This window comes from Orbicella franksi, chromosome 4, assembly GCF_964199315.1.
Source record: "Orbicella franksi chromosome 4, jaOrbFran1.1, whole genome shotgun sequence".
NCBI classification, from domain to species: domain Eukaryota; kingdom Metazoa; phylum Cnidaria; class Anthozoa; order Scleractinia; family Merulinidae; genus Orbicella; species Orbicella franksi.
This window is the reverse complement of record NC_138148.1, coordinates 27,059,637-27,086,888: the sequence shown is the minus strand read 5'-3', so window position 1 is coordinate 27,086,888 and position 27,252 is coordinate 27,059,637. Positions and strand designations below refer to the sequence as shown.

At 39.8% G+C, this 27,252-nt stretch overlaps 2 protein-coding genes across 3 annotated transcripts; both read left to right on the top strand.

Annotated features, from left to right (window-relative positions):
• Positions 1-285: 285 nt before the first annotated feature.
• Positions 286-19,941, top strand: LOC145485125 (spermatogenesis-defective protein 39 homolog). 2 transcript variants are annotated; one of them, XM_081463810.1, is made up of 20 exons: positions 286-1,735; positions 1,823-1,857; positions 6,664-6,896; positions 7,829-7,942; positions 8,271-8,474; positions 10,308-10,390; positions 10,504-10,572; positions 11,670-11,762; positions 13,114-13,147; positions 13,243-13,345; positions 13,797-13,824; positions 13,936-14,009; positions 14,228-14,318; positions 15,392-15,526; positions 15,958-15,999; positions 16,442-16,531; positions 17,288-17,374; positions 17,859-17,948; positions 18,774-18,878; positions 19,722-19,941. In XM_081463810.1, the coding sequence occupies exons 1-20, from the start codon at positions 1,724-1,726 to the stop codon at positions 19,740-19,742; spliced, it is 1,743 nt and encodes a 580-aa protein (XP_081319936.1). In that variant the 5' UTR covers positions 286-1,723; the 3' UTR covers positions 19,743-19,941. The 2 variants fall into 2 exon arrangements, with proteins under 2 accessions (XP_081319936.1, XP_081319935.1); XM_081463809.1 differs by having other exon boundaries at positions 8,268-8,474.
• Positions 19,942-22,133: 2,192 nt separating this feature from the next.
• Positions 22,134-27,251, top strand: LOC145483793 (uncharacterized). Its single transcript, XM_081462340.1, has 2 exons — positions 22,134-22,327; positions 25,545-27,251. Exon 2 carries the CDS (start codon positions 25,616-25,618, stop codon positions 27,140-27,142), a length of 1,527 nt encoding a protein of 508 aa, XP_081318466.1. The 5' UTR covers positions 22,134-22,327; positions 25,545-25,615; the 3' UTR covers positions 27,143-27,251.
• The last annotated feature ends 1 nt before the right edge of the window (position 27,252 follows it).

The following is a 27,252-nucleotide window of genomic DNA, read 5'->3' as shown; positions in this document are numbered from 1 at the left end:
GGAGAACGCCCCAAAGTGTATTTTCTTTCGTATCTCGAAACGAAAATTTCAGGGAGTGAAGCGCACATTTTGAGTTCGTTTCCGGCGAGTTTTCAACGTTTTTAGCTGAAATTTGGAGAGAACGTTGTTCGATAACCACGATAAAAAACGGTATTTTTGGCTTTTTAAAAAAGTTATGATTATTTTAGTGAAGAGAATGCATGTTTTATCAACTCTCAAAGTTTAACTGCGTACCAAAAATATGGCCACCGTGTTAACGACTCGAGCAGTTATCACACAAGGGAATAAATTCTTGACTCGAGTGGAGAGCCGAGGAAAAGCTGATAATCCAATATGAAGGACTGGAAATTGGACGTGTTCTAAATCGTGAAATGGTGTTTTGTTTGGACGCAAATTGAAGACTCTCAGTAACTGTGAAAACTCCATAAAGAGTTCACCAGACAGATAATTTTTTATTTTGCCAGGTACCGTACTTCCTCGAGTCGTCGTCCATTACAGGATTACCCCCCTCCGCCGGGTGCACTTCATAACAGGATTTTGACAGAGGGAAATATGATTCTAAACTGGTCAATTCTCTATAGCTCAAGGAACGTCAATGCCTGAACTTTGACGAGTTTTAGCTATATTTACACACTCGAGATAAAGGAGTTATCAAAGGAGTCTTTCTATTTGCCAGAATTGTCTGTTATAAACCCTATAGGCGAATCTTTGCTGACGTCATTGTTTACATTTTTCCTCATTAACATACGACTTTGCGCATAGAAGGCATCCTGCTAGACACGATTTTACTAGAAAAACGTGAAGAGCTTGTGAAACTTAGTAAGTGGTGAAATTTTTGGCCCTTTGGGTGTAATATTCGAGGAGAAAATGGCTTTCAAAAACATCAAAATTTCTGTGTGGCAAAAGCGCTAATGAGCTCATACATTCTTTGTAAAATTTTGAGCTTTTAAACCCTCGTCGCACAAAAAGTATTCAATACATCGCGCTTAAATTCCTTGGGACACTTAATCGTGCTGTGCCCTTTCAATATTCAGTATTAATCTCTTTGTAGCTCCTTCAGAAAGTGTATCGCTTATGGTAATGAGGCAAATATTGTAAACAAAGATTCTCCTATACTCGTCACGTAGAAGACAAAAACTGTACTCTAAAAATCCTACCCTGTGTAGGACAACACCTTCTGTTTTAAGACCCTGTAAAGGACAAGACGTGAAGGTACGATCTTTTCTGTCAATTGTGCTTGTTATCATGCTGATTACGTGGACAAAAAAATACATTAAAATGATCTTTTGTCTGATCACCTTGTAGACTTTCTGAAAAGTCCTTCGTCTTGTTTATTCAGTACCCGCCGGACCTCTCGCGACCTCGTCGATCGCTCGGCCGCTTCGCGGCCTAACATATTCTACCATGAAACTCATGAGGTCGACTTGTGGCAAGTCTAATCACCTTGCAAAGACTGGCTGAAGTCTCTGATCTCACAGTGATCGTGCATTAAACCATAACCGGTTTAGGACAGACAGAGCTAGGCAAGTAAAATTGCATACCCTGTTCAGGACAGCAATCCAAAAAAAAAAAAAAAAAAAAAAATGATTAAAACAACAACAACAACAACAACAACAACAACAACAAACAAATCCAGCTGCACAGCCTGGGTTACTGGTGCTGTAGGATACACTCTGTTTCAACTACACAAAGTAGTTGGTGGCCTTGAAGAAGCAAGATAAACATGGCGATGCAGGTAACATTCATTCAGTTATTTCAACTCTTGTTTTTGAATTATTTTACGATTTTTAATTAGCCTGATGTTTAACCTTTGTATTATCAGGCTCGAGGACTGAGTTTTCAGCAGCTGAGCGCAAGGTAAGGTAACTCAATCTATTCTTGAACAACGATTCCTTGGAAGTCTTTGGCAATGGAGGTGTAGGAACGCACAAAGTGTGAGCTTATGTATGTTCGAACTCGTGTGAGATTGCCAGTTTATCGAAAAAAGTTTTCCAAATAGGAAAAGAAAGTCGGTGAAATACAGTCCGAGGCAACCATAATTGACATTACTGCATGTAATGTACACTCCCTGTGACCTGAATTTCGAGACGTTTGAAATTCGATTAGGCTACACTCCCCTATTGAGAGTGTCCGTTTTTGAGTTCTTTCAGCTCAGAACCTCTGAAGAATTTGCTTCTTCCACAGTAGCAAAAAAATGGTTCTCAATGCAAGTGAGGCATTTTTCTGCTAGGTGGGAGAGACGAAAAAAGCTTGGTCCCATCCCCCCTCCCCAGCATTAAAGTGCACCTAATCCCCAAAATTTTTTTTCGCTAGAACGAATCTACTTATTATTTGAAATAGTCCTGCGAAAAAATTTTTGAATTCCGTTAAATCCTCGATTTTCTGTGCCACGACGAAATCTCGAAAATAGCTCCAAAACACCGCCATTTTGTTTCACGACCGAGTTTGAGGAGAATGGGTCCAGCGGCTCTTGTGACGTCTACCCAGGAAGGTTGGATATCTCATTTCCTCTCATTTCCTTCAGGATGGTGCAATACACATTCGAAAAGTGCGCAAAAACGCCTTCCAGAGGTGCTATCGGCTGTTGCAGCAATATTCCAGATTTAAAGAAAGATATACTGTACAATTTACTGACGATGATCGGCTAATGGTGCAATAAAGACGTAAACGATGGTTGATTTTGTTGAACCGAAACAAGCGAACTGAATCTGTGAGAACCATTGAAGAACTGTCACTGGAATTTGTTCCGCAGACTTTCGAACGCTATTTTCATAAATTTTCTGCTTAAAGCTAACCAGCAATTTGTAGAAATACTACCTACAACCTATATCTTCCAATCCCGCAGTATTTATAACATAACTGGCAAAGTTGTGTGATCCGGTCATGATCAAGAAGCGTTATACTGATATGTAAATTGATCGCAACTGTACGCTGCTAACCAACACTTATTTCTCTTTCGATTTAGATGAAAGTCGAAGATTAATCCTCTAGAATTACATGATAACAAAATTGTTAGACTCACAGAGTTTTTCGAAGGTTTGGAAATCAGCAGTGCGACAAAGATTCTGTGCAATAGCGTCGAAAATATGACCGCGTAACATTATCTGCGGACCGCTTAGGGAACACATCCTTTTCGCTTATCTGACGAATTTCACTGCAAACTTTGAGAACAATTTACATTGGTTATTTGGAGTTACGACTTAAAACATGTGACAATGTGAAATCGGTAATTGTATGAAATGTTTCCTTCCACCTTGCTTCCTGCAGCTTCAAAAATACAGGTCCAAACAATACGATTTTCAATCGATCGAAGCCAATGTTTTGGAGGTCATCAAGTCTCGAAAACTGCAACACGTACGTCGCTCTTATAAACATGAAGCATTCAACTGAAAATAAAACACAAACTGGATTTAACAGAACCTTGACAAAATACATTCTCGGTAAGGACAAATGTAAACGGGCTATAAACACGCGTGGGAATCTTATGTTTAGTTGACGAAATTACCATCCAAAGCAGTCCTTGAGTTTTCTTTCCTGCTTTTCGTTTGCTTGCTCCTCCACTTCGTATCTAGCTTTCCATTCCTAATATACAGGCAGCTCGTCTGCAAAGATGTCTTCCCCGTCGTCGCTTCAAATATTGTAAATTGCTCTCAAAGCTCTAAGCAGTGAGTTCACAGTTGTCGAATGTGCTCGATCGAAGTTTATTTCGGAGCCTTCCGAATCGAAACTTAACTCTGACTCCAGTGACGAAAAAGAAATGATTCTGAGAAAAACTTGGACGTTTTAGCCCCAAAATACATCGGAACGATTAGTTTTGCGTTCTATTTTCTCGAGCAAATACAGAGAGTTGACTGAGGCGCTATTGTGTTTGGTTCCTGGGTAGACGTCATCAGGTACCGCCGCCCCAGACTCCCTAAAACGCGGTCGTGAAACACTTGATCGCGACTTTGAAATGGCATAGCAAATCGAAGATTCAACCAAATTCAAAAATTTCTTTGCCCAAATGCTTCAAATAAAGTCTAGATTTGTTTTAGCGAAAAAAAAATTTTGGGGTTAGGTGCACTTTAAACATCCGTGAAATTTCCTGACTTTGTGAATCTAAGGGCCGGGTCGCACTAGGGCGAATTCAAATATTTCCAATTTCTGGTGAGGAAAAAAATTGGCAAAAATTTTGCAAGTACCAAATTTTGGCAGTGGTTGCATTAGACCAACATGTTGGAACTAAAACGTTACTGATTGAAATATACGTCAGAGGATCTATATTTCGCAATTAAGTATTTTATTAGATTCCATGCGAGAGTTTAACTCTTCGCAGATTTTTCTCCACGCTTCATGTTCTTGACTCTCCCCTCTACAGCAACTCGTGATTTCCTGCCCATAATTGGACAAGTAGGTTTTGCTTGGCCTGCGTTTGTGTTGTTGCTTGCACCACTTGCTATCGAAGAAGATTGTTTCGCTGAAGCCATCTCTTCAAATTGCTGCCAGTAACCAGATCCAGGGTATGGGTCATAAGAATCTGAATAAAAACGCCGCTTATATTTCTCGTTTGCATTGTAACAACTTGTAAAAGGTGTCAGATGGACTGGGTAAAAATGATTTTGTCCCGCCATCGCACGTGCCAAACTGGATGAGCCATAAAAATAGTTCTCTCGTCATAATTTTATCCAGACCTGTTCTAATAAATATGACAGTTAAATGGTTAAAAAAACAAAATAATTGTTTGCTTTGCCAAAATTTGGAAGCCTCCGAGGCAGCACTTCGGCTTCTTTGAAGATTGGCAAAATTTTTTGCAATCCACAAAAAGTTGGCAAGTTTTTGAAACTGGGGGTCGCACTTATTTTGCCCTGCTTGTTGACAAAACAAAATTGGCTCTAGTGCGACCTGGGCCTAAAACTTTGTAAGTTTGGAAGAAATGAGTCATAAACTCCACATTTTGTTTTAAAATTTTGAGGTTTAAAGCCAATATTGTCCATTTACAGAAAATATCCCTACCCACCCTAAAGGAGGGTTATTGGAAATCCCCAGGGGCGAGGGGTCTCAAAAGCCAATTAATGGAAAATGGCAACCAAAACTGCATGTTCCAAATGATTAGGGGATTCAAACCAAAAAAAACACTGTAGAAGGAGTGTGGACATTTTCTGGAACAACACATAATTTAAGGGTTGGAGCAAAATGTGATGAGTTACCGTATTTATTCACTTATAAGGCGCACCATTTTTTACGAGAAAATAGGCTTGTTCGATCAAAATTTGTTCAAAACTCCGGGTGCGTCTTATAACCAAGTATTTTCACGCAAAAAAATATAACTTCTCCATATTTCCCTAATAAACTGAAATGATTATGTAAATAAATACTGGTAAATGAATAGACAAAAGACAAGCAATGTTGATCATTGACTTTATCTGATTTTTTGGCTCTAAAAAGAACTGGGGTGGCTCCGAAAAGAACCGTTTGTTTGAAAGCTTGGCTGAGCTCAGCTACTCTTTGTCTTTGGCTTTGCTGTCTGTCTCAAACTCGCTGTCTATCGGCTCCTCTGCGTCTTCTGCTTCTTCTTCCTCTTCATCCCAAACCGCATCATCTTCAGTTCCATTGATAGTATTGTTGATACCACAGGACTTGAACGATCTCGTTATCAAATCAACAGTACACTGAACGAATGCTCGAACATTAAGATGAGTTTTGCAACTGACGAATGAAAGATCTGTCAGATGGGTATTGTATATAAACGTAAAAACGGATCAATTGGTATTCATAACTTAAAACACTGTTTCCTGAGAAGGATGACTTGAGTGAATTAAAAAGTGAGACTTTTATGCTATTGTCCATGTGTGACTTTTTTGCTATTGTTTGTAAAGTGTGACTTTTTTGCTTATGTTGTTAAGAATGAAAGCACCGTAATCAGTAACTTTTGGAAGCAAATTGTTGTAAGTACAGCGAACGTGGTCAACAAAATTTCCAGTTGCGCCTTATAACAGGGTATTTAGGTGAAATTTTCATTTTGCTTACTTGTCACAATCGTCTTCGAAAGTTTAGGGTGTGTCTTATAACCGAGTGCGTCTTATAAGTGAATAAATACGGTAATCTAAATCTAAATCTAAATATTACTTCGTCGGTGGCATCCAGAGGACATCACACCAACTCTATTATATATAGTTATATTAGATACGGCTTACTAGTAGTCGATCAAGGGTGAGAAGGTCCCACTGATGGCAGGCTTGGTCCCCTACCTTTCAGCAAAAATATGAGACAAAATTTTTTTTACTGATGATCATTGAAATACCATTAGAAATGGCACTAGAGGAACTGTTGGTGGTTTAGCAAACCCTTAATCCCGCTTATACACAACTGTCCAGACGGATGTGGTTTATGTGCAAAAGAGTAAGTGACGAGAGAACTTATCAGTGTCCGAAAATGATGTTTGATATATTTTACAAGCACATCCTGTGGAATTGTTGTTTCATTGTTTTTAGTACACGAATCCCTTACTTGAGACTTGAACCAAAATTTGTAAAGAATACTAGGTAGATTGAAAAATCAAGGGTAAATCTCTCCTAACTTTTTTACCCAAGGAGGGAAAGATTGCTTTGAACAATCAGGAGGTTAAATAATCAAGGGTTCGAAGAATCAGGATACCAGTGCATTCTCAATATTTTATTATTATAGGGAAGAGTCCTTTGACTTCTTGGACGATGAAGAAGATACAAAGCCGAGACCGAATCCCTTTAATGATGACTTAGGCTCGTTTGCTGTCTTGGACTCTGGTGCTAGCTGGGTCAGTAAAGAAGAAGTTGCAGACTTTATGAAGCAGTCTCGTCGTTTGGCACTGAATGAGGATGATGATGATGACAGGGACTTAGGGCCAGCATGGGGAGGTCCAGAGTACAGCTTACCTTCAGGTATCACTGTTAAGTAGCTGGTCAAGCTAATCTCGTATGACAATGGTGGTTAAAGAGATTAGCAGAGGGAAAGTTACAAGACAGTGAAGTTTGCATTTTCAAGAGCCTGGTGACCCACCAGGCTGGCACTTTTTTATCTGCGATTTCCATAGTGGGAAGCGACTGTACTATACTGCCCTGGATGAGATGGCAGTGCAGAGAGGCTGACTGTGAGCATTTTAGGATGCTTTCCATTATGCCAATTAAAGTTTCTGGAAATTTTGGTCAGAAGTCAAATGGAAAGGTCAGTTTCGGTTTCTTCCGACCAGAATATTTGGGATCATCTCTGGGGGTGGTCCACATATTTCGGTGGGAATATTCCAACCAAAATTCGCCGTTCCATTTTTGATAACCGGTTCATTGCCCTACTTCTCTTCACTTATGTAGGGAATTTGGAAAAGGGGTAAAAAATGGTAAGAGCCATTCCTCTTGGTTGGCCCAGTTTGATTAAGAAAACTTCATTCCATTTTCCTTGGGTATTCCCACTGCTCTCTGACTAGTTGGTGTGGTATAACGGAAAGCATCCTCAGTGTCTTGCTCAAGAATGCAATGCAATGACCTAGACTAGGACTTGAACCTGGACTACTCGATCCAGAATCCAGCATGCTTAGCCATTAGGCCACCCCAATTTTTCAAAGACAAATGGAGAAAAAAAATATCATATGGGACTTTGCTTAGAAGTCCTGAAGGGTGTGAGAAACAGTAATTAAATAAATAATTAATAATTAAAAATTATGTAGGAGTCCTTCTCTGGATCACTAGACAGCTCTTAGGTTCTCCTGTTTCCACTGAGATTTCCAGAGTTCTTTTAGCAGTTGTTCAGTAGTGTTTTTTGAAGTTATAATTATATTCTTCTCAGATTGTTTTATTAACATTTTTGTTTATTCAAACAGGCAAGCCACGCTCAGATTCAGCTGCTAAGTCAGTGCGGACACGACCTGCGCAAATGACAGCTACTGGTACTTCAAGCAATATCACGACAACTAAACAAAGTTCTTACTTGGAAAGTAGGTTCTACACCGTTTTCTAGGTCACAATCAGCTATTTGAAGCTTTAATTTTTGTTACAAAATAGTTTAAAACTTTTGGGTAATTATCATAGAATGGCAAAAATTATGTGGAGCAAATGGACATGTATTTACATGTCAATAGGAATGCAACACACCACAGAGGATAATCTGGTACAGACAGATATCTTGAGTCAGAATAGGAAAAAAAAAAATTCACAGTTGATTTAATGAGATATCAACAGACACCACAAGGACAATAAATTAATCATTGTTGTAAATTCACACTGTGATAACAAATTATCTTTATATGACTATTTATTAAGAAGGTACCACAGGAAAAACTCCACCCAAAAGACCAGTTCCACCAAGCTCATCTGTACAACGATCTGTTACTTTTACATCAACTTCCTCAACCACTGTTTCATCCTCCTCATCGACTCATGTGTCAGCAGCAGCTATAAGGAATCAGACTCCTAAAGGACCAGCTACCAAAACGGCTTTACAAACTGCATCCTCATCAATAAATGATGGTAATAATGAAAATTAATATCTGATTATTAAGTGGCATGTTTTTTGTCCAGACCTGAGCTGTCAGCAGTGCGGGTGTACGGAAAAGGTTACTTACCATTGATCACTTTTCTAGTTGAATTGCATATTATGTGGAAGACTTAATGGCACAATGGAGGTGTAGTGACCTCATGGTTAGTGCGCTCGTCTCCGGATCAAGTGGCCCCAGTTTGGGCTCTGGCCGGGGACACTGTGTTGTGTTCTTGGGCAAGACACTTAACTCTCACAGTGCCTCTCTCCACCCAGGAGTATTGCTGGTTTTCAGTGTCACGCAATTCAAAATAGATCAAAATAAAAATCAAAACCGGTCAATAGATAAAGTCCAGAATCTGGGAAATGAAAGAAGGTAAATATGCAAAGACTCTTGCCAAAATTCTGGTCACAGCAATTTTTTTATGCGAGATATGCAGAGAAATTTTTTACCCAAATTTATAGAGATTTGTATGGAGACGCCATGCTAGTGCCCATCCATATGGGCACCAACATGGTGGCCGGAAACCAACAGAAACATATGTCACTGAGTTTTGCTACTAAAGCATGAATTTATCCCTCGAGGAACTCTAAAACATTAAAATAATACTTTTTCTAAGACATGAACTGTTCAGATAGCCAAGTTCCCCGAAATAAGTCACTTTTTTAACCATCATGACAGCTCACTTGGCTGTCATGTAAATGCCGCGTCACGCAAAAGCTTAGAAGTTCAAGTGTAATGTATCACAAAACCAAGAACCCATTTGGAGCGAAAATTTTTATGAATATTAGTTTTCAGCTGTTCTTATACATTATTTAAGTAAAATCTCAGGAAGACCAATAGTTTTGTAGTTCGAATTTTGGTGACGTCATGTGAAAACCAGCTATAAATGAGTACCGGCAAATTGTTGGGGAAACCTAACAAATTGCGGGGGAGTGACCTGCAATGGACTAGCATCCCAGCCAGGGGGAGTAGAAATACACCTAGCCGCTTCATGCTACAGAAACCAGGATAAGCTCTGGCAGCTATGAACCAGGCAGATCTAAGGCTTCACTTTTTAATGGCACAATGGGTCCAACTTGTGCATTGGTCTCCCCTATAATAGACTGTACAGGGAGGCTCCACCCAATAAAGGGGTCTTTTTTTCCGGAAGGGTACAGTAGCTATAAAATGAGCTGAAGTATAGAAGGAGGGTAGAATTCTAAACTGCCATTAATTTATGTGTGTAAAAGGCCCATTTAAAATATCTCAAACAAACACACTTAACAGCAGAGTCATGTAGTAAGTACTTGAAGGCCGAGGGGCTAGTAAATCCAAGGTCATGGAAAAGGGATGCTGTACTAGTGTGCCTACCGTAGGTATGTGAAAGAATTACCATTTTGCTGCTGGTGGTTGGTTAAGTGGCTAGTTTTCACATCTAGGGAATTAGCAATACCTCAAGCTGGTTCATGGTGTGGTAACCCCTGCTCCTTACTTCTCCCATCTTGAAAGGGATGTTGCATTCTGTTTGAAGTTAAGCTTTGTCTTGAGATTGAGGGGGTGGGGGGTGGGGGTGGTGGTCAGAGGGGTACATTTCTCAAATTATTTATTTTTTGACGTTGTTCTTCATGACCTTATCAGCTAATGGGAGTCTGTGGTCGGCACAAACATACATGCATCCTTTATTATCTTTCCCCATGGGGGCTTTTTGAAGACAATATGGTATGATACTACAATTAAATACTAAAAACTGAATTTATTTGAAATACATTACTTATTTTGTCACTTGAAGCACTTAGGAGGCATTTTAGCAGCAATATTGTATACAATTTTGCATTTTTCCCAGTCATCAGCAGTGCACCTCAGGTATCTGTCACAGAATATAACAAGCTTCAAGCTGAAATTCGTCAATTAAGAAGTGATCTGCAGGTAGGTAAAATGACATTGGCACAGTATTTCCTGGACTAGCCATTTTCAACTTAACATACCTGTAAGATACTTGCCTGGCCACCTAAAAATGCCATTGAATGTGTTGTCTTTAGGCAGCAAGGAAAGATAAATCAGGCGTGCCATCAGCCCAAGAAACTGTAAAGAAAATTATCCGTGGTCAGGTATGTGTAGGCAACCAATTTTCTGTATGGGTTATTGAGTAAGTGTGAGGTCAAGATGGCTGGATATTGGCCAAGTTCTCTTTTTGCGAGTTTATGGACCGAGACAGGGTCAAGATCCATAAACCCGCAAAAAAAAAAAAAAAAAAATGAGGCCAACATCCAGTTATCTTGACCAAACAAGCTTGCTCAATAAAGGATTTATTATGTGGCTTTTGGGGAAATTTTTCTTGCAGGACACGGTGGGTAGTCCTGAGCGGACAAGATAGTTCCATCTTGCCCGCTCGGGTAGCTAATCACAGTGCAGGATTTGATTCATCTTGCCCGCCCACAGAGCCAGCCATATAATAAACCATATTATTGTTAATACAGTAACTGTAATTTATTAGCTTGCAATGCAGGTGTATTTTGGTGAGTGATTGAGCCAGTGCATTTTGATCGGATGAGCATTAGCGTGGATTAGGAACTCAGAACCTGTAGGCTTGGGAAGAGAGGAAGAAGTGTCTGAAGGAGGGGGAGTGAGGCTGAGTGATGAGTTCCCTTTCTTACCAGCACTGCCCCCCACCCCCACTTTCCTGAATCCAAAATGGCAGCAAATTTCTTCAATCATGAAGTAATTCCAAACACTCACACCCCATCCATGAGAGCCAGTGCTGTAAGCTACAATGCATTAGGTTCTTAAACTATGGCAAAATGTGGCAAGGTATGGTGCATACCACTTCCAATAGCCTGGGACTAGTGGATTTTGCAGTTGGACTGGGGGATTCTATTAAATGTTCTTGACTTGCCCAACAGACAAGTGAAGCTTTTTTTGGGAACAAATGAGAAGTTTCAAATTATAGATTGAAGTACTGTAAAGAGATCAGCTTATTGTACTTTTTTTAAAATTGAATCTTTATTAGTTAATCAATCATGTTAGTGGGACTGTACATTGGGATAGTACATCCCAGTTACAGCTTGTACAAATTTATATAATTTCTTTACTTTGGTATGGCAATGGTAAGAGGTACAGTGTATGTACTTTTAGAAGGCAATACATTGGTTTAACTCTTATGACAGTGAAGGTACTTCAAGTATTTACTTTTTCCTTGAAATTCTAGCCCTACACACTTGAAGTGTACAAGTCATTAAAAGAAAAATTGGCTCTCCTTGACTGTGCCATAAAGATGCACGATGGAAATGCCATTACTGCTGTAAGTGTGTTAAAATAAAATCTTTTTTTTTTAACATGCACTTATCTGATATCAATATATAAGTGGTTCGCTGCTGACTGTCATACACGAGGTCCACCTAGGGAGGAAACTTTTGCCCTGCTGTTATTTAGTTGCGTTCTGTAGCCTTTTAGAAATTGGTGACGACAATGCCAACATGTATTCTCATATAGATGAAGACTTCAAAACAGTCGAAACTTTGGAGTTGAATCAATTGACATGTGAAGAGCCTGTGAAAGTCCCGAGGGTGATTTTCATTTTATAAATTATTGAAACTTTTCATGCAGCTGAAGTATAGGGGAAATTGCTGATGTTACTTTTACATTATGCCTTGTTTAGCATAATAGCTAGATACAAAGTGACTCCGAACGCTCAAAGAGCTTGTGAAACTTAGTTTTGGGTGAAAAGAAATGGGTGTGAGTAAGAAGGAGCTAGTGGATGGCAAAGCACAGAAGAACCCATAAATTTTCAATGGAACTTTCTCATTGAGTTTTTAAAGCCGCACTACACAGAAAGTATTTTCAATGTATCACTGGCATGCTTTTTCAGTATTTGTAATTGATGTTTTAGTGGCTTGATAAGAAACTTAAGTAAGCTTACTTATACTAATGAGGCAAATACCAGGAGCAGGGCTCGAAAAAAACTTGAATTCCAGCTTGCCCTCATGACAAGTAGCTCTAAAATGTGCTTGCCCTGGGCAAGTTTTAGTTTGCTCTTTTAATGATTTAGCTGACAGATAACTTGATTGATCTCCGTTGCCCATCGGACAAGTGAGATTGAAAATTTACTTGCCCAGTAGGAAAATCTGCTTGTCTGGGGAGGGCACTTTTTTCGAGCCCTGACTGGGGGGGGGGGGGGGGGGGCGAGGTACTCCCAGAAAAGTTGGACGGGGGTGTGTGGCCCCAAAACTCTTACCCTATTTATGACCAAAATCTTTGATTTTTGCTACCCTTGTTATGACCGTTGTGGCTGGCACAGTTGCCGTAAACATAAGTTATGAAGGGCTTCTGTTGATGGTCTTATTGATAATGATGAAAAAGTAGCTTCTTCTAAGAAACATACTGAATTCAAGACTAGAGTGCAAAAACCATACCCTATTTGTGACCAAAATTGCCAAAGTTGATGCCCTATTTATGACCAAATTGGGTGAAAAACCATACTCTTTGGGGCCACACATACCTATGTAGCCCATATAAGAGAGTACCCCCCCCCCCGGGACATGTTGTGCCATGCTGTCTTGAATTGCACAGTACAGCATCTGCGAAGCAGTTTTACAATACCAGGCCACTCCAGAGGCACAACTGTTTTGATTACTATTTCCTTTAATTTCCAGGCTGTCTTGTTTTTGAAGAGAACAATAAGACAACGTAAGTCCCATTGCCATGATTGTCTTCTTTACAAACCATGCAACTGTGACGACATGTTGTAGTTAATGTACTTTTATGTTCATCAATTTAATCAGGTGTCCTCCATGATGAACTGAAGACACGCCCCAAGGCTGTGCACCATTTGTGTAAATATCTGAGTGAGCATTATGATTACACTGAACTGACAGAGTTATACAGGCAAGTACTGTCTCTTTTTTCACCTTGTTACGTCACCAAGAAAAACATCCACCTAGAGAGTTGCCTGGAGAGGGGCAAACTCGTTCCCAGGGTCCTTTCTCTGCCTCGAGAGCCTGAGACCCTGGGAACAAGGCTGGATAGGGGATGTCTCCCTTTGCATACTATCTAGGGTCGTGCCGTCTCAGATTGTGTGGTTCTCACGGGGAAAACATGTGGATTTGTTTCTTACGTTGACGGTTAACATTTACCGGCGAATTCGGGGAAAACTCCTATGCCCAGTAAATACTTTCTTGTATGCTTTGACGAAGTACATGTATTAGGCGAGACTAGAGCAGTTTTTATTTGAGTGTCGAAACGCGCTCTACCCCAACGAAACCGCCGCCTACGCAGGCTAAAAACGATTACAGGTGAAATAATTATTTCTTTCAACTTTTTTTTCATTGATTTTCAGATCTGTGGGTAAATTAGAGGAAGCCGCGGTAAGCACATGTACTTTTAGAAAGTTAGCATAGAAGCAAAGAGAACTGTTAATTTAATACGTTAATATGATTCTGCTGGAAGCTGATTGCTTTACTGTATTTCTTCCCCAGATGCTTCAATTTAATCAAGCTATAAAAACAAAAGATCCTGGTGTAAGATTAACGAAACTTAAATATATTCTCAGGTAATTGCGTTTTAAACAGCTGGTAAAGGTTTTGGCATGCACATTCTAGAAGATAAAAATTTTTTAATAGCAATACACAAGTGTTACTTTTCGTTGACTTCAGCTCATCTTTATCAGATTCGAGCTAAATGTAGGTCGCCGTTGAGCAGTCTTTATGTTGGCTATTTTATGCCTACCTTTTGTCGCTGCTGAAAGTTGTTTGTTTCCTGTGTTTGCAGGCATTATTTTGAAGGTTATCCACAACTAGCGGAGCAAACAACTTACCTAGCGGAGTACATCGACTTACTAGAACAGCAAATAAACATTGAGGTAAAAACTACACTGGTTTAGTATGAATTAAGGAATAAACTGCTCCGAGTTGCGATACTAGCGGCTCTCTCTCTGGGACTGACAGCAAACGGAACGGAATGAAACAGCACGGCAGGGCACGGCACGAAACGAAACGAAACAAAACTTAACGGAACAGAACGAAACGATACTTAACGAAACGGAACAGAACGGCAGAGCACGGCACGGATCGGAATAGAACGGAACAGAACGATGTCAAATGTTACCTTTGTGAACAACCTACCATAACGAAGAACGGATAAGATCAGTTTTTTCGCTGGGTATAAATCTTCAACTTACTCTTATTCAGAGATTACTGATATAGAAATGTTGTCCTTAGCACAGAAGCGTTAAAGCGTTTGTGATAATGCCCAGGCAGTTTACCGTTGCTTGATCAAAGTTAATGGTGTTTTAACACGATAGAAGGAGAAATCATGAGTAGTGTATTCATCAACAGTCAAGATGTCTCCTTCCACCGCGCAGCAACACCAAGAAAACCAAGGAATTCCCAGCCGTAACATTGGAAATCTGATCGTAATTTGCGGTTCGATTTCTCCATTTCTCTTTAGTTTTAGTTTCGATTGATGAGATATGTCAAACACCCGAGAGGCCGGGACAGCGTTTTACCAACCGAACACCTCGAGTCAAAATGCTCCGCTGCGTGACGTTTGTTCAACTCTTTTCTCGGTGTTTGGTTTTGGTGTAATATATCAAACACGAAAGACCGTGTTTGACCACATTTCCAAACACCGAGAAGAGAGTTGAACATACGACGCGCAGCGGAGCATTTTTGGTGAGCTTCAAGGTGTGTGGAAATGTGGTCAATCAAAACTAAATCTAAGGAGAAAACTGGGAAATAAAACGTAAAAGTCTCTGCTAATTAAGATCAGATACCCAAACATCGTCACGGTCATGATCTCCTTTGTTTAAATTTGACGAATTATTAATGAGTTTGAGAAATACATTACTAAAGTAACGGTGAACATTTTCCATCGTTCCTCTTGTGCGAAATGTTGTCTTAAGATTTTTGTTTTACTTCCATTGATGCATTGCAGGACGCGGACAGCCGAGCTGAACTGGAGAAGAAAAATCACGTGATGGTTGCTCACCCGAGACAAGCGTCGTTACCATTAAACTCTGTGATTGTTACCTTGTATTACTGCTGTCGGTATCATTTTGGAGAGCCAGAGGTACTTTGTGCAATTAGCTCATTAGTACAACTTTTGAATAAATGTTCTTTATTCTTGTTGATCGTTCAGTCAATCTTGGGAAGAGGGGTAGTGCGGAGGTTGACTCGGAATTCCAAGCGCACTGACATGCAACCGGTGGCAGACGCGGGAAAATCACGTGAGTCAAGTCATGATTGCTGCTGATTGGTTAAGAAAACAACATCAACGTCCTGATTGGTCAATGACCAGAACGCGCTATAAACGTTAAACTTGAAGTAGTCACAAAAGGGTATTTTGAAAAAAATTCATAAAACTGTCACGGGAAAGGAACTCTATCAAAGTGCCTCACGGCAGTTTAGTTGATACTTTTTCTGCGTTTATGTTTGAGTGTGAAGCACGGCTGCTGCCTGAGCTTTACTATCTAATGTTTCTTTGTGCTTTGTTTACTGCAGAGTGTTGAAAGCAGTCCATTGGCTATTCGTGCTAAGTTTAAGGTACGTGTACATAAAAATAATTGAGCCTTTCAAGGATGTTTATACCGATAGAAAAATTAATGGGAGAAGACCAAATGACGAAGGATAACGAAGCGATGTTTCGTTTCTGTGTAGCGTGCTGGTGGTGGTTTCACCCGGTGCTTTCAACGAGCACGTGCGCGACGAACGCGCGTGGCTAAGTCAGGCCGTGAGGCAAGTGCGTGTCGAACGCTCGTGGAAGCGCGTGTGGCGAGCTCGTGAAGTATAAGCAGAGCGAGGAAAAGAAGAAAGAATTTTCTTCACTACCAGTCTCGACCTTGACGTTTGTTTACAACGAATCTTGAGGGACACTCCTTGCAGCTACCTGCCGCGTCGGCTAGATTTTGCTAACTGTGAAGTATTGTTTTGGGTCGATAAGTTTACTAGTTCTTTGTGAAAGCCTTGTTGTGCCTTCTTTTTCTAGCTTTCTGATAAGCAATATGAATGGACAGCGTTGGCTGCCCGAGCCAAGCTGAAACAATGGAGGGGCCTGGAACAAATGTTCACTGCAAAGGTATTTAAATGGTATTTTAGTGTGGGGTGGACGGGGAAGGAGTTTGGCTTCTGCGAGGGACTCGAAGGCATCGAAGTGGTTTGACTGTTGTGATGCATTGGCTCAAGAGAGCGAAAATTGCGAAGGAAAATGAATGCTAAACACTTTTGTAATTAGATCTTGATAAATTGGGCCGCTTAGACTAGCACTAGCTACCCGCGGGCCAGTCTAACTGTAAAAATGTAAATTGGAACGAAAATAAAGATTGATTGATTAAAAAAGAGGGGAATAGTACAATGAATAATGATAATTTGTGGGATACTTGCTACGTGATGAGGTCACAGCAGGAAGGGGGAGGGGGGGGGGGGGTTTAAGCTTAACACTCTGCTCTTTTCAACTAGATTGGAGGAGCAAGTGACTCTTGAGTGTCGTTGCCCAACTCTGATTTGCAGTGAGTAGGAATATTTCTACTCCCCCTGGATGGGATGCTAGTCAATCAAGGGGTTATACCCCAGTTTTTAATTCGCCGGTGCTCATTTGTACACCTGGGTGGAGAGAGGCACTGTGACAGTAAAGTGTCTTGCCCAAAAACACATCACAATGACCCCGGCCAGGGCTCGAACCCAGACCGCTCGATCTGGAGTCGGGCGCACTAACCACGAGGCTACCGAACCTCGCACAGAGTTGATGGTAGAAAAGAAAACCAAGAGATGTTGCCTTGACATTTGGCCCACTCATTTACTTCATTAAAAGCTGTTTGCCCTGTTTCTTTTTCAGGGGTGGTTCGGCTCAGTTAAAATGAGATCTGTCATCGGATTCACACAAGTGGTGGAGTTGCTTCATCAACACGGTGCCCCTGAAGAGGTTTGTAGAATTATGAAAAAAGAACATTTGACTGACATCGTTTCTTTTCAGGAAAAATTGCCCGTGAATTTGTAATCCAAACGGCTTAAACTGAAATGACGATAACGAGAGGAAATTTTTAAGCTATCAGCAACGGGTTTTACAGTGGATGTTAATGTAGTTAGTATGGGAAAAATAGTGTGAGAGGTTTTGTATTAGTTTGGAAGTGTCCAAGCCACGAACGGCGCATTGCCTAAATTTGTCAAGTTCGTCTTTCCAAATCCGCCTTAATCTTCATCAATCTAAGCCATCCTTATTCCTTTTTAGCTTATTATTTCTTATCTGATGTTTTTCTATCTTGGTAAACGATTATTTTGATACTTCCTTGTATTTGATGGCAATTTTGTATAATATCGGGAAAAATGACTAGACATCAGATTGACATGGTCGGACAATCGTTTGTTCATCACCTCACTAATGCTATCACAATGTGTCTCCTTTGCAGGTGTTAAACACGTACTTAAAATTGATTGAAGACCAAAACCAGCGAGTTTCTTTGGCGACGAAAACGAAATGTCACAATTTAGCTATAGAGGTGAGGAAACTTTTAAACTCTGGGTGACCGTTTTTCACAGGTATCTTCATTAAAAATGCGATGCCCTTCTTCTCCCATCTCGACCTTTTTTTTCTTTCTTTCTTTTTGCTACGTCGTTACGGATGTCACAGTTCGGAAACTTTTGGTTTGAATTTTTCATGTTCGTTTTTGTGGTCCGTGTCAGTTCTTATCTTCATCCTAATCTTACACCCATTCTCCCCTCATGTCGGTTTATTGTTACACTTTTTTGGTGTACTTCAGGACCTTGTCCTGGGTAGGAGAGCTGCCTCCTCTTACCAGCCATCATTTATTAAGCACTGATCTATACGATAAAAGTTGTGCTCATTAATCGTGACAAATTTATTCCTTCCGCTCAGTATTTGTCGACTTTTCCTGATAGGCGAGTCAAACATATCCAAAGCATTTGTATTAAAAAAAGCTTGCTTGCATCCCGAGGTCACCCTACCTTGGCTCCGCGAGCTAACTTTCTGATTTTCATGGAAACAGTTGGCACCTATATATGAAGAAAAGTATGAAACGTTCTGTCGCTTGAGGTGGCTGGGTATTTACAGGGTAACCTTCCTAACATGAACAACTGTTCTCCATATAAACAGACCCAAAGCCAACTATTCCAAGGTTTTCTCGATCTATTTAGTAAGAAAAGAATAACTATATTACCTACATAATGTGAAGGGTTTTCCCTGTGGTGACCATTTTGTAATTCTCATTACATTCATTTCTGACTTTTATTAATGCTTCTGGAAGAAATTACACTTTGGTCACCGTAAGAAGTGAAGGGTCATGTGTAGTGGTTGTATTCCACAGACTTTAGCGGGGATGAAGGATCGACAACAGCTTGAAAAGTACAGAAGCCAGTTGAGAGGAACTGCTCCAGAGCAGGCAAAAATTAGCCAATATCTGAGTAACTCGGTAAGCAATTCCTTGATCATCTCGAGTTTTAATCATGGTCTGCTATATTGTGGAAAGTGCGGTCGCCTAATTGTTAGTAGGGAGCTTTAAAGCAACGACAAAGCCGACGCCGAGGATGACGCCTAGTCAAAAATGAATTTATATTTTTGCCAGCGAATTTCGCAAATGTCTAGTTCTGTTCAGTACACCAGTAGCTCTAAAAACGTGCTCAGGCTAAATAGTAATACGTGTGCAAAATCATCGTTAAGATAGTAGTCTAATACTGACTAATGATACGTTTGATGCATCTCACTGTCATAGCCAGACGAAAATTGTTACCGAGAAAATGTCAGAGATAAGGTACAGCCTGTCACGGAATCCTGAAATAAACAAATGAATTCACACTTTTTACCGAGGCAGAATTAATTTTTCTCTGGGTCATTAGCAGGACGTCTCAGAAACGTTGCGTTATTATTTTGTCACGCAACGGTTTTTTAATAGCGAAAAGTAGTGACGTGATGTATTGTTCAGTTGCTTGATCTCGACGCAAGGAATTAAACACATTGGTGCGTTCTCATCTTTGTAAGCGAATGTCCTCTTTACCAATAATGTTTCTTAACGTTAATCTGAGAGCATGAGATTAAAACGTGGAATTTCCTGCGGCGCCCCGTGTGTATAGTGCTGGTATTTTTTCAACGAAGTTGAACTATCGCAACCTGTTGGACTCAACGCGTATGCTACACTCAAGTCTCTATCATTCCATTAATTGTTACAACAGTCTTGCTCTTAAGTAACTCTTCTTGTAAAAAATATATATATATTACTAAATATTAACTTGTTTTCTTATCGTTTATTCCACTGCAGCAAATACGATGGAAAAACTGAAGTGTCAGCCATCAACCTGAATTATAAAGGATTGAGAGATTATATTTTTTTCCATCGCTCAAAAGTTTTTTTTTTAAAGATTTGTAATAAATATATTGGTCGCATTTTATAAAATAAAAAGCGCCAATGAGAGTATATTGTGATTTTAATATATCCGAAGAGTTAAAGTAACGATATGAAATAAACTTCTGAAAACAGCTGTAGCATCCAGATTCATTTAATGCAAAAAAACAGTGGCTCTAATGGCAGGTGCTACAAAGCTTTGCATTACGCGCTACTCATGCATTAGTCCAATTCCAGCAGTGCCCATTCCCCCTCCCGCGCAAGCGCGGGGCATTTGCTCACGTTGTCAGTCCCGGTGGTGGGGCATTCGCAATTTTATCGCGGCCCGGAGGCTGGGCATTTGCGTACCCCTGGGCGACTCCTGGGCACTTGACACACGAGTTTTCGAAAGTGCCATGGATGAGTTCATCAGGAAAGACGGGGCGTTTGTCGAACATTGGCTTGTCCGTCAGGAACTAGAGAAACTTGTAGATGTTTTTAAAGGTATGTTTTCTCAATTTTAGATATTTCTTCATTACTTGTAAGCATATAAGTATAAGCGACAAGGTGAACTATATTTTGTTTATCACAAAAACAATCACTGACGTGAACACGACTATTTCGCATTTCGCGAAAGAAAACTGCAATAAAAAAATGGCCGCGCGATCTCCTGGGGGCGAGAAGCACGCGTCTCGCTCCGAGGATTTCGCGCGGCCATTTTTTTCTCGCGGTTTTCTTTCGCGTCACGCACGACCGACTAAGCGAAAGAGGGACTATTCGTAGTCTACATCGTAACAAGCCATTACAAAGTCGCGTTCTCGTATGAAAACTAAACCAAAACATGTGCATGTGGACATGTACGTGTAGTTAGAAATAAGTTTTTTCGCCTCATCAAGAGTCACAATTAAAAGTTTTGGCGTCTTTCAAGTCGATTTTATATCCAGGTTTCGTTTTGACATCATTTATATGAATTAATAATGTTAGACTAAAATTTTTACAGCATGCCAATAAAACCCTTAATGCGTTCATGACTAAAGTCAGACATTGGGGAATATTCGGTAGCAGGGCTTTAGTATTATGCACTTTTGCTTACTTTTATACCGTTGTTGTTGTTGTTGTTTGAACTTTTATAACATAGAGTGGCCATTTTTGTGGATGGAAGGGTCCAGCTTTGTTACGTGCTTTTGACACTGTTGAACAAAAAAATCTAGGTTTAAATTTTTTGGTTATTGATTCAGCGAACTGTTTATAATCAAGTATGGAAATAAAATATTAAAGTTGTGAGATTTCGAAAACAATGATAATTGTTTTATTGTAAACATTGTTAACGGGATTGTCGTTATTCTAATCGAAATATTCAAAACAAATGGTTTTTATACAACAAAATATTTAATATCACGCTATCCTCTAGCAAACTGTTAAAAACGAAATGTAAAGAAATAATCAGAATCAACTAACACGTACTGTTGTCCTTGAGGTGTAACCGTTGTATTAAAATACTGAACTGTTGAACGTTTTATTCACTGATTAATAATAATAATAATAATAATAATAATAATAATAATAATAATAATAATAATAATAATAATAATAAACTGCAGAGGTGTTGGAAGGCGACGATCCCCGAGGGCGGGGCATTTGCCCTCTTTCTTCGTCCCCACCCCGGGGCATTTAGACAGCTTATGTGTCCCCACCACGGAAAATTTGCCAATTTTTTTTTTTTTAAAAATGCTGATGCCCGGGGTTAGCCCCGGGGGGAGGGGAGAGGAGGAATGGGCACTGCTGGAAATGATTGACGAATTATTTTTTTTAATTTCTCGCGCGCTGATTGGCTCATTTTTATCATCAATAAGAGTACGGACGGATTAAACTTTAATTTATGCAAGCTTTCAAGTTCAACTTTCAGCTGCCAAACTGTCAACTTTTTAACCAATAAGATCTTATGGACTTTTTTAAGTAGCCAATCAAAAAGCGAGAAAAGCTATTGACAATGTTCGCGTCATTTTGATTAAAATTCACTTATCTTTGTTTCCGGCAAATTTACGGCGTCTTTTCCCCATTTATTCCACCATTTTGGGGTCTTGTTAATGTAAAAAAAAAGAAAAAAAATTGACGTCAGTTTTTTACCTCTTATTGATGATAAATTTCGTCATAACATTGTCAAAGTTTACTGCGGAACCACTCGCCTACGGCTCGTGGTTCAACAGCCACTTTGACAATGTTATGACGCAATTTATCATCAATAAGGGGACAGACGCATAAAAAAACTGACGTCAATTTGTTAAATTGTTCATCATGGAGATTCAAAACCAAGAAAACTGGTCAAACCGGTCGGAGATGGTCAAATTTTTCGTGAGCCCGCGCTCAAATGTTGCGACAGCGCACGTTAGTCTGGACCGCGTCGAGACCTGGCATCAAGTTTGCAATCCAAGATGGCCGGCCGGAATTGAGACGAGTTTGCTTACAATTCGCGGCTGTAATCTTGTTTAATATCGACAGGAGAGGCTCTCTAAAGGGATCGAACTTAAATAGTTAAAATTCAGGTAAGTATATAATCTGAAGAGTAGTTTTGCCTTAGACAGGAGCAACAAATTGACTTTATACAATTGGGCCAAACATGTTATGTAAGCGGTTACACAAGTGAGCTTCCATTTTTGTGCAGTCGTATCAGTTTCTCTGTACATCCCTTCGTTGTGGTGTGTACCTTTCACTGATCCATAGGATGGATTTTGCGTGTAACAGACCAGCTGGAGGTAAATTCAAAGATCTGTATATTGTCTTTTTGCTTGGTTCAAAATTAAAACAAAATTTTATATTTTCACTCCATTTTTACAATATGAAAGTAAGCTTACTGGATTCTGAGCTTTGAGAGAAAAAGTGCCTCGCCGTTTTGAATTTCACGGTACAACATTTCCAAAGGAAAGCTGTTGAAATATAGCAGTAAAATATACAGTGTAAAGCTCAATCTCATCTGATCTCATGACCACATTTTAACTACTACCAACTACAATCAAAAATATTCTTTTCTTTCTCTGGAATCATGATTAAAAAATAAATAATTTCCTGTACTCAGAGCGCAATAAAAGTTTGCAAGTGGAATATTTCTTTCCACCCAACTGAATGTCATCTGTCACATTAAAAATGGGGTTTTGGCAAAACACTGATCCCCTAATTGATCCCTATAAAATCAATGGGAAAATAAAATTAAAACAAGCTCAGAACTATCAATGGCACCACTTCATGTTCAGTAATAAATATAGCTTACCTGACATTTCCAATTTGGTGGACGAGTTCCAGATTTCCGACTCTCTTCTCCTTTGATGGTAGGTGCAGGTATCGTTTACGGCAAGTCTGGCACAGAATTAGTTGAAATATCATCAAGTATAGTATTCGTGCCTATAGCAAATTTAGCAATGAAAGTAATGAAGAAATGAAATAAGGTCGTAAGTGACCCTGGGCGACACACACACAATACATCAACCGGAAGTCACATGAGTGATTATAGGATGAACTTTCACCATGATAAAATCGCTAATTTAATAGGTACTGAACGGACTCTTTCCCACCACCCAACAAAAAATGTCACCACCCTCTGTAGAATCAAGTGAAATATTAACTGTCATAATTGCTTTAAACATTGGGAATATAGGCTTGTCCTTGGTCAAGCTCAATCAGTACCTTGTTGTTCATTTGAGGTGGTAGATGATTGTGTTGTTCACCATTAACAAGGCCATTAATATTATTACATGTGTCTGTTAAACCAAAATAAGTTACTTTGAGATCCGTGGACCTTTAGACGACCATATGCATCAAGGAGAAAATTGTCCAAACCCACTTTTTAATTTGAATACTGGCTTGAGGAAAATTGGCGAGACACCTGAAACTACCATGCAAAAATCGACTTCCGGTTAATGTTTACGTAATGCGTGTTCGTGTCACCCACGGTCAATCACAAGCATGTTAGTATTGCCAGCGTTTCTTTGTTACTTTCATTGCTTGGTTTTCAGATGGGTATGAATACCATCCTTGATAATATTCTAACTTATTCTGTACTCGGTTTCCATAAACAAAGCCTGCACTTACCATCAAAGGAGAAGAGAGTTGGAAGTCCGCAACTCGTCTGCCATCTGGCGAATTTCGGGGAAGCTAAATTTATTAGTGAACTTTAAGTGGTCCTATTGATAGTTCTGGGTTTGTTTAAATTTTATTTTCCATTAATTTGATAGGGGGTCTGTAGGGGGATCATTAGGGGGTCGGCTGATCGGGGGTCAGTGCTTTGTCCAAACCGTTAAAAATGTGCATGGTAAGATGATTTATATTATCCTCATAACTGTCTCCAGGGCACTAGAATAATTACCAATTTATCCATGAGTGAGCATTGGATTTGAGATGGTAGCTAGCCAATGAGGCACATAGCACTGTGTTGGCTATAATCATCTCATATGCAACAAGCATGAGTAGAATAATAATATTGTCTTAAAATAACCCTCCCCCTAAAAAAATATATAGAAAACTAAACTAAACTAAAAATCATGTGTTTGCTTACCATACTCGTAGAGCATGGTATAATGAAAACTCTCAAATTGCATTATCCAATGATCCAGTTGATGTCAGATAAAATCACGGGATGCTCTTCGGAAAATTTGATTTAAACCCCTCAATGAGACCAATCTGGGTGTGTTTGAAGCTTTATTTGACCCTTCAAAATACCACTGAGACCAAAATCCATAAATTTACACCCTTAAGCGAGATAATGAGTGTCCTCGACCTTTTCACATGGAAGCCCCCCCCCCCCCCCCTCCCAGGGAGTTGATTGTGGCCAGTTGGTGGTTAGATTAAGATTTTCCATAATTTACAATAAGGTAACATAATGCTCACTTGCCTGAGTGCATTGTTGGAGATGTATAAGCACAAGGGAATTTTCACGAACACAAGAAGTACGGTTACATAGCATAAGGCAGAGCTGAGTGCTTCTTACAGTTCTTAAAAATTAACAACGGTTTGCATAATTAATTTTATGATAGAATTTTGTGCGAGAAATATTACAAGATGGTAAACATATTTACCAATGGAGAACTTTGATGACATCACACAATATCAATGTTTTTTATATATTTAAATATCATTAACAACCCCATAAATCAAGTTATCATGCCAAATTTAGTACATATATGAAGTTCCATAAGAACCCAATAGTGAATATCAGGGTGCAAATGCTTGCCCCCTTGTTACGTCGCTCAAAACAGTTTCCAGCACTTTCCAAGACTTTTTATCAGTTGATGCTACAATCATGGTATCAAAAAACTGCCCAATCTTTAGTGTACCTACCTGTGAGACAAAAGGTTACCATAGCAACAAAATTACCTGCTGAACCACCCTTAATTTTAGCATTAAGTATTAACATTTCAAAAACAGTGTGGCAAAACCCATTTTACATTAACTATCAAATTTTGATAAGCTGGATAAGAATTGATTTTGGCTTCATACACATGACTGTGTTACTGCTGCAGGCGACCTTTTTCTAAGGGTCACCCCAAGATCAAGAGACACCCTGGTTCCTTGTATATGATGCCTTGTTTAAGCCCATCTTTGTAAATCCACTTCACTGCAATTGTGCATGTATGAGAAGTATTCATTGTTCCAGATTTTCCAACATATATATTTTTTAAAATGTTACTTATTCAATCAGCATTTCTTTATTTTCACTGACTAGTCAATTCACGAAGCTTGTGTTTTTGTTTTTGTTTTTTTATGGAAAAGGAGCTGTTGAATGGATTAGTGTTAAAGGTGATGTTCTTCAGCTGAGAAGGGGACTTTTCATTAAAGAATACATGATGGACAAGATGAACCTGTTGGTGCATTGTAATAGCAGGATTGCCCTCTTGTGCACTAGAAAAGCTACTAAAAGGGCAATACATTCCTTTGCTCCATCTGTTTTGATGCCCCAAGTTAACAAAACAACAAACGGTTTTTACACCACTTTGTGCTCGTCAGTCCAAACTGCAAAGTTGAGAGGAAAAGTCTTGACAGAGCCGAAATGTTTTGCGTCACAGCTTAACCAGGGCCTCGCTGGTCTACCAGCTTCTTACGTGAGGGAATTGGAGCTTAATAAAGAGATATTGTTAAGGTCTACAGTGCAGGAACAACTGGAATTTTACGAGTCTTGGAAGGACCAAGCCTCGCTGACCAACAGAATAACAATGCTTCATCACATGGCGAAGATTGTCCAGAAACATAAAGTCCAAGCAGAAGTTTTGCAGAAAGAAAAAGAAAAAGTCTTGTATGGGGGAGAAAGTGCGTACATTGAAATCCTAGATTTCATTGCTGATAACATCCTTGCGTGTAAAGCTCAAGGACTCGCCAACGTCTTGTGGTCCTTGGGGAAACTCAAAGAGCGTGACCACCGTCTCGTGAAAGTCTGTTTAAGAGAAATTTCGTTTCACGATGTCTCTTTCTTTTACAAAGCAGAGGTCTGCCAGATCTTGAATGGGTTGACTGAGTTGAAAGTGAAAGACTCGCGAGTCTTCAAGCGAGTCGAGGGAGCCATTTTGGACGGCAAAATCAAGATATCCCGTTTCGAAAAGCGACAAATTGCTGGAATTCTGACATCATTTATTAAGATGGGCTACGGTAGCGAAGATTTCTACAAAACAGTTGAAGCTGAAATTGTGGAAAGGGGTTTCAGAATGTTTCACAACGGAGAAATAACCCAGATCTTACGCGCGTTTGCCATCATGGACATCTCCTCTGATAGCTTTTTCAACAAAGCTGAAAGGGAGATTCTGCGGCGTTCGCCATTTAAACTGCTCAGAACTGAGCTCGTTGCGATTCTGAGAGCGTTTGCGATGGCAGGTGTAGGAAGTGAAGAGCTCTTTGCAGCGTTTGATAGAGAAATAGTCACCAGACGGGTCAAAGATTACTATTCACTGCCTCTTTGTTGGATAATCTGGGCATTTGCTACAAGACGAATGACAAACTGTAGAGTGTTTAGAGTTGTAGCGCAGGAGATCTACAATCGAGGTTTCAATAACCTTGAAAATGGCGAGTTAGTCCTTTGCCTCTATTCGTACGTCTTGTCAGAAATCCCTTGTGGTGCGTTTTTGAAGGCACTCGAGACAGAACTGTTGTCGAGGGACTTAGAAACATTTGGAAGCATTCAGCTGTGTCAAGTGCTTTGGTCTTGTACAAAAGCTGGGTTGTTGAACCCAAAACTGCTACAGGATTTGGAAGACAAGATTTTGCAACAGAGTGCTTCACAGAATGAAGGAGGAGTGACTGTTGAAGGTTTCCTTGGTGCTGAGACGGGAAGCCAAGAACGACTTCATTATTTGCAAAAAATGTGTGCTTTAGCACCATAGAGTGTACAGTCTCTCTCTTGTGGTTTTCGCTCCAATGCAAGTTGTTTACTTTGGTGCCAAATTATTATTTTTTCTTTGCTGAGCTCTCAATAAAATATTTCAATGAAACA

Coding starts and splice junctions, on each gene's coding strand:
- LOC145485125 (XM_081463809.1), top strand. Junction 10,573..11,669: donor AGAAAATTATCCGTGGTCAG/GTATGTGTAGGC, acceptor TTGAAATTCTAG/CCCTACACACTTGAAGTGTA. Junction 14,010..14,227: donor AAACTTAAATATATTCTCAG/GTAATTGCGTTT, acceptor CTGTGTTTGCAG/GCATTATTTTGAAGGTTATC.
- LOC145483793 (XM_081462340.1), top strand. CDS start 25,616: ATGATGGACAAGATGAACCTGTTGGTGCATTGTAATAGCAGGATTGCC.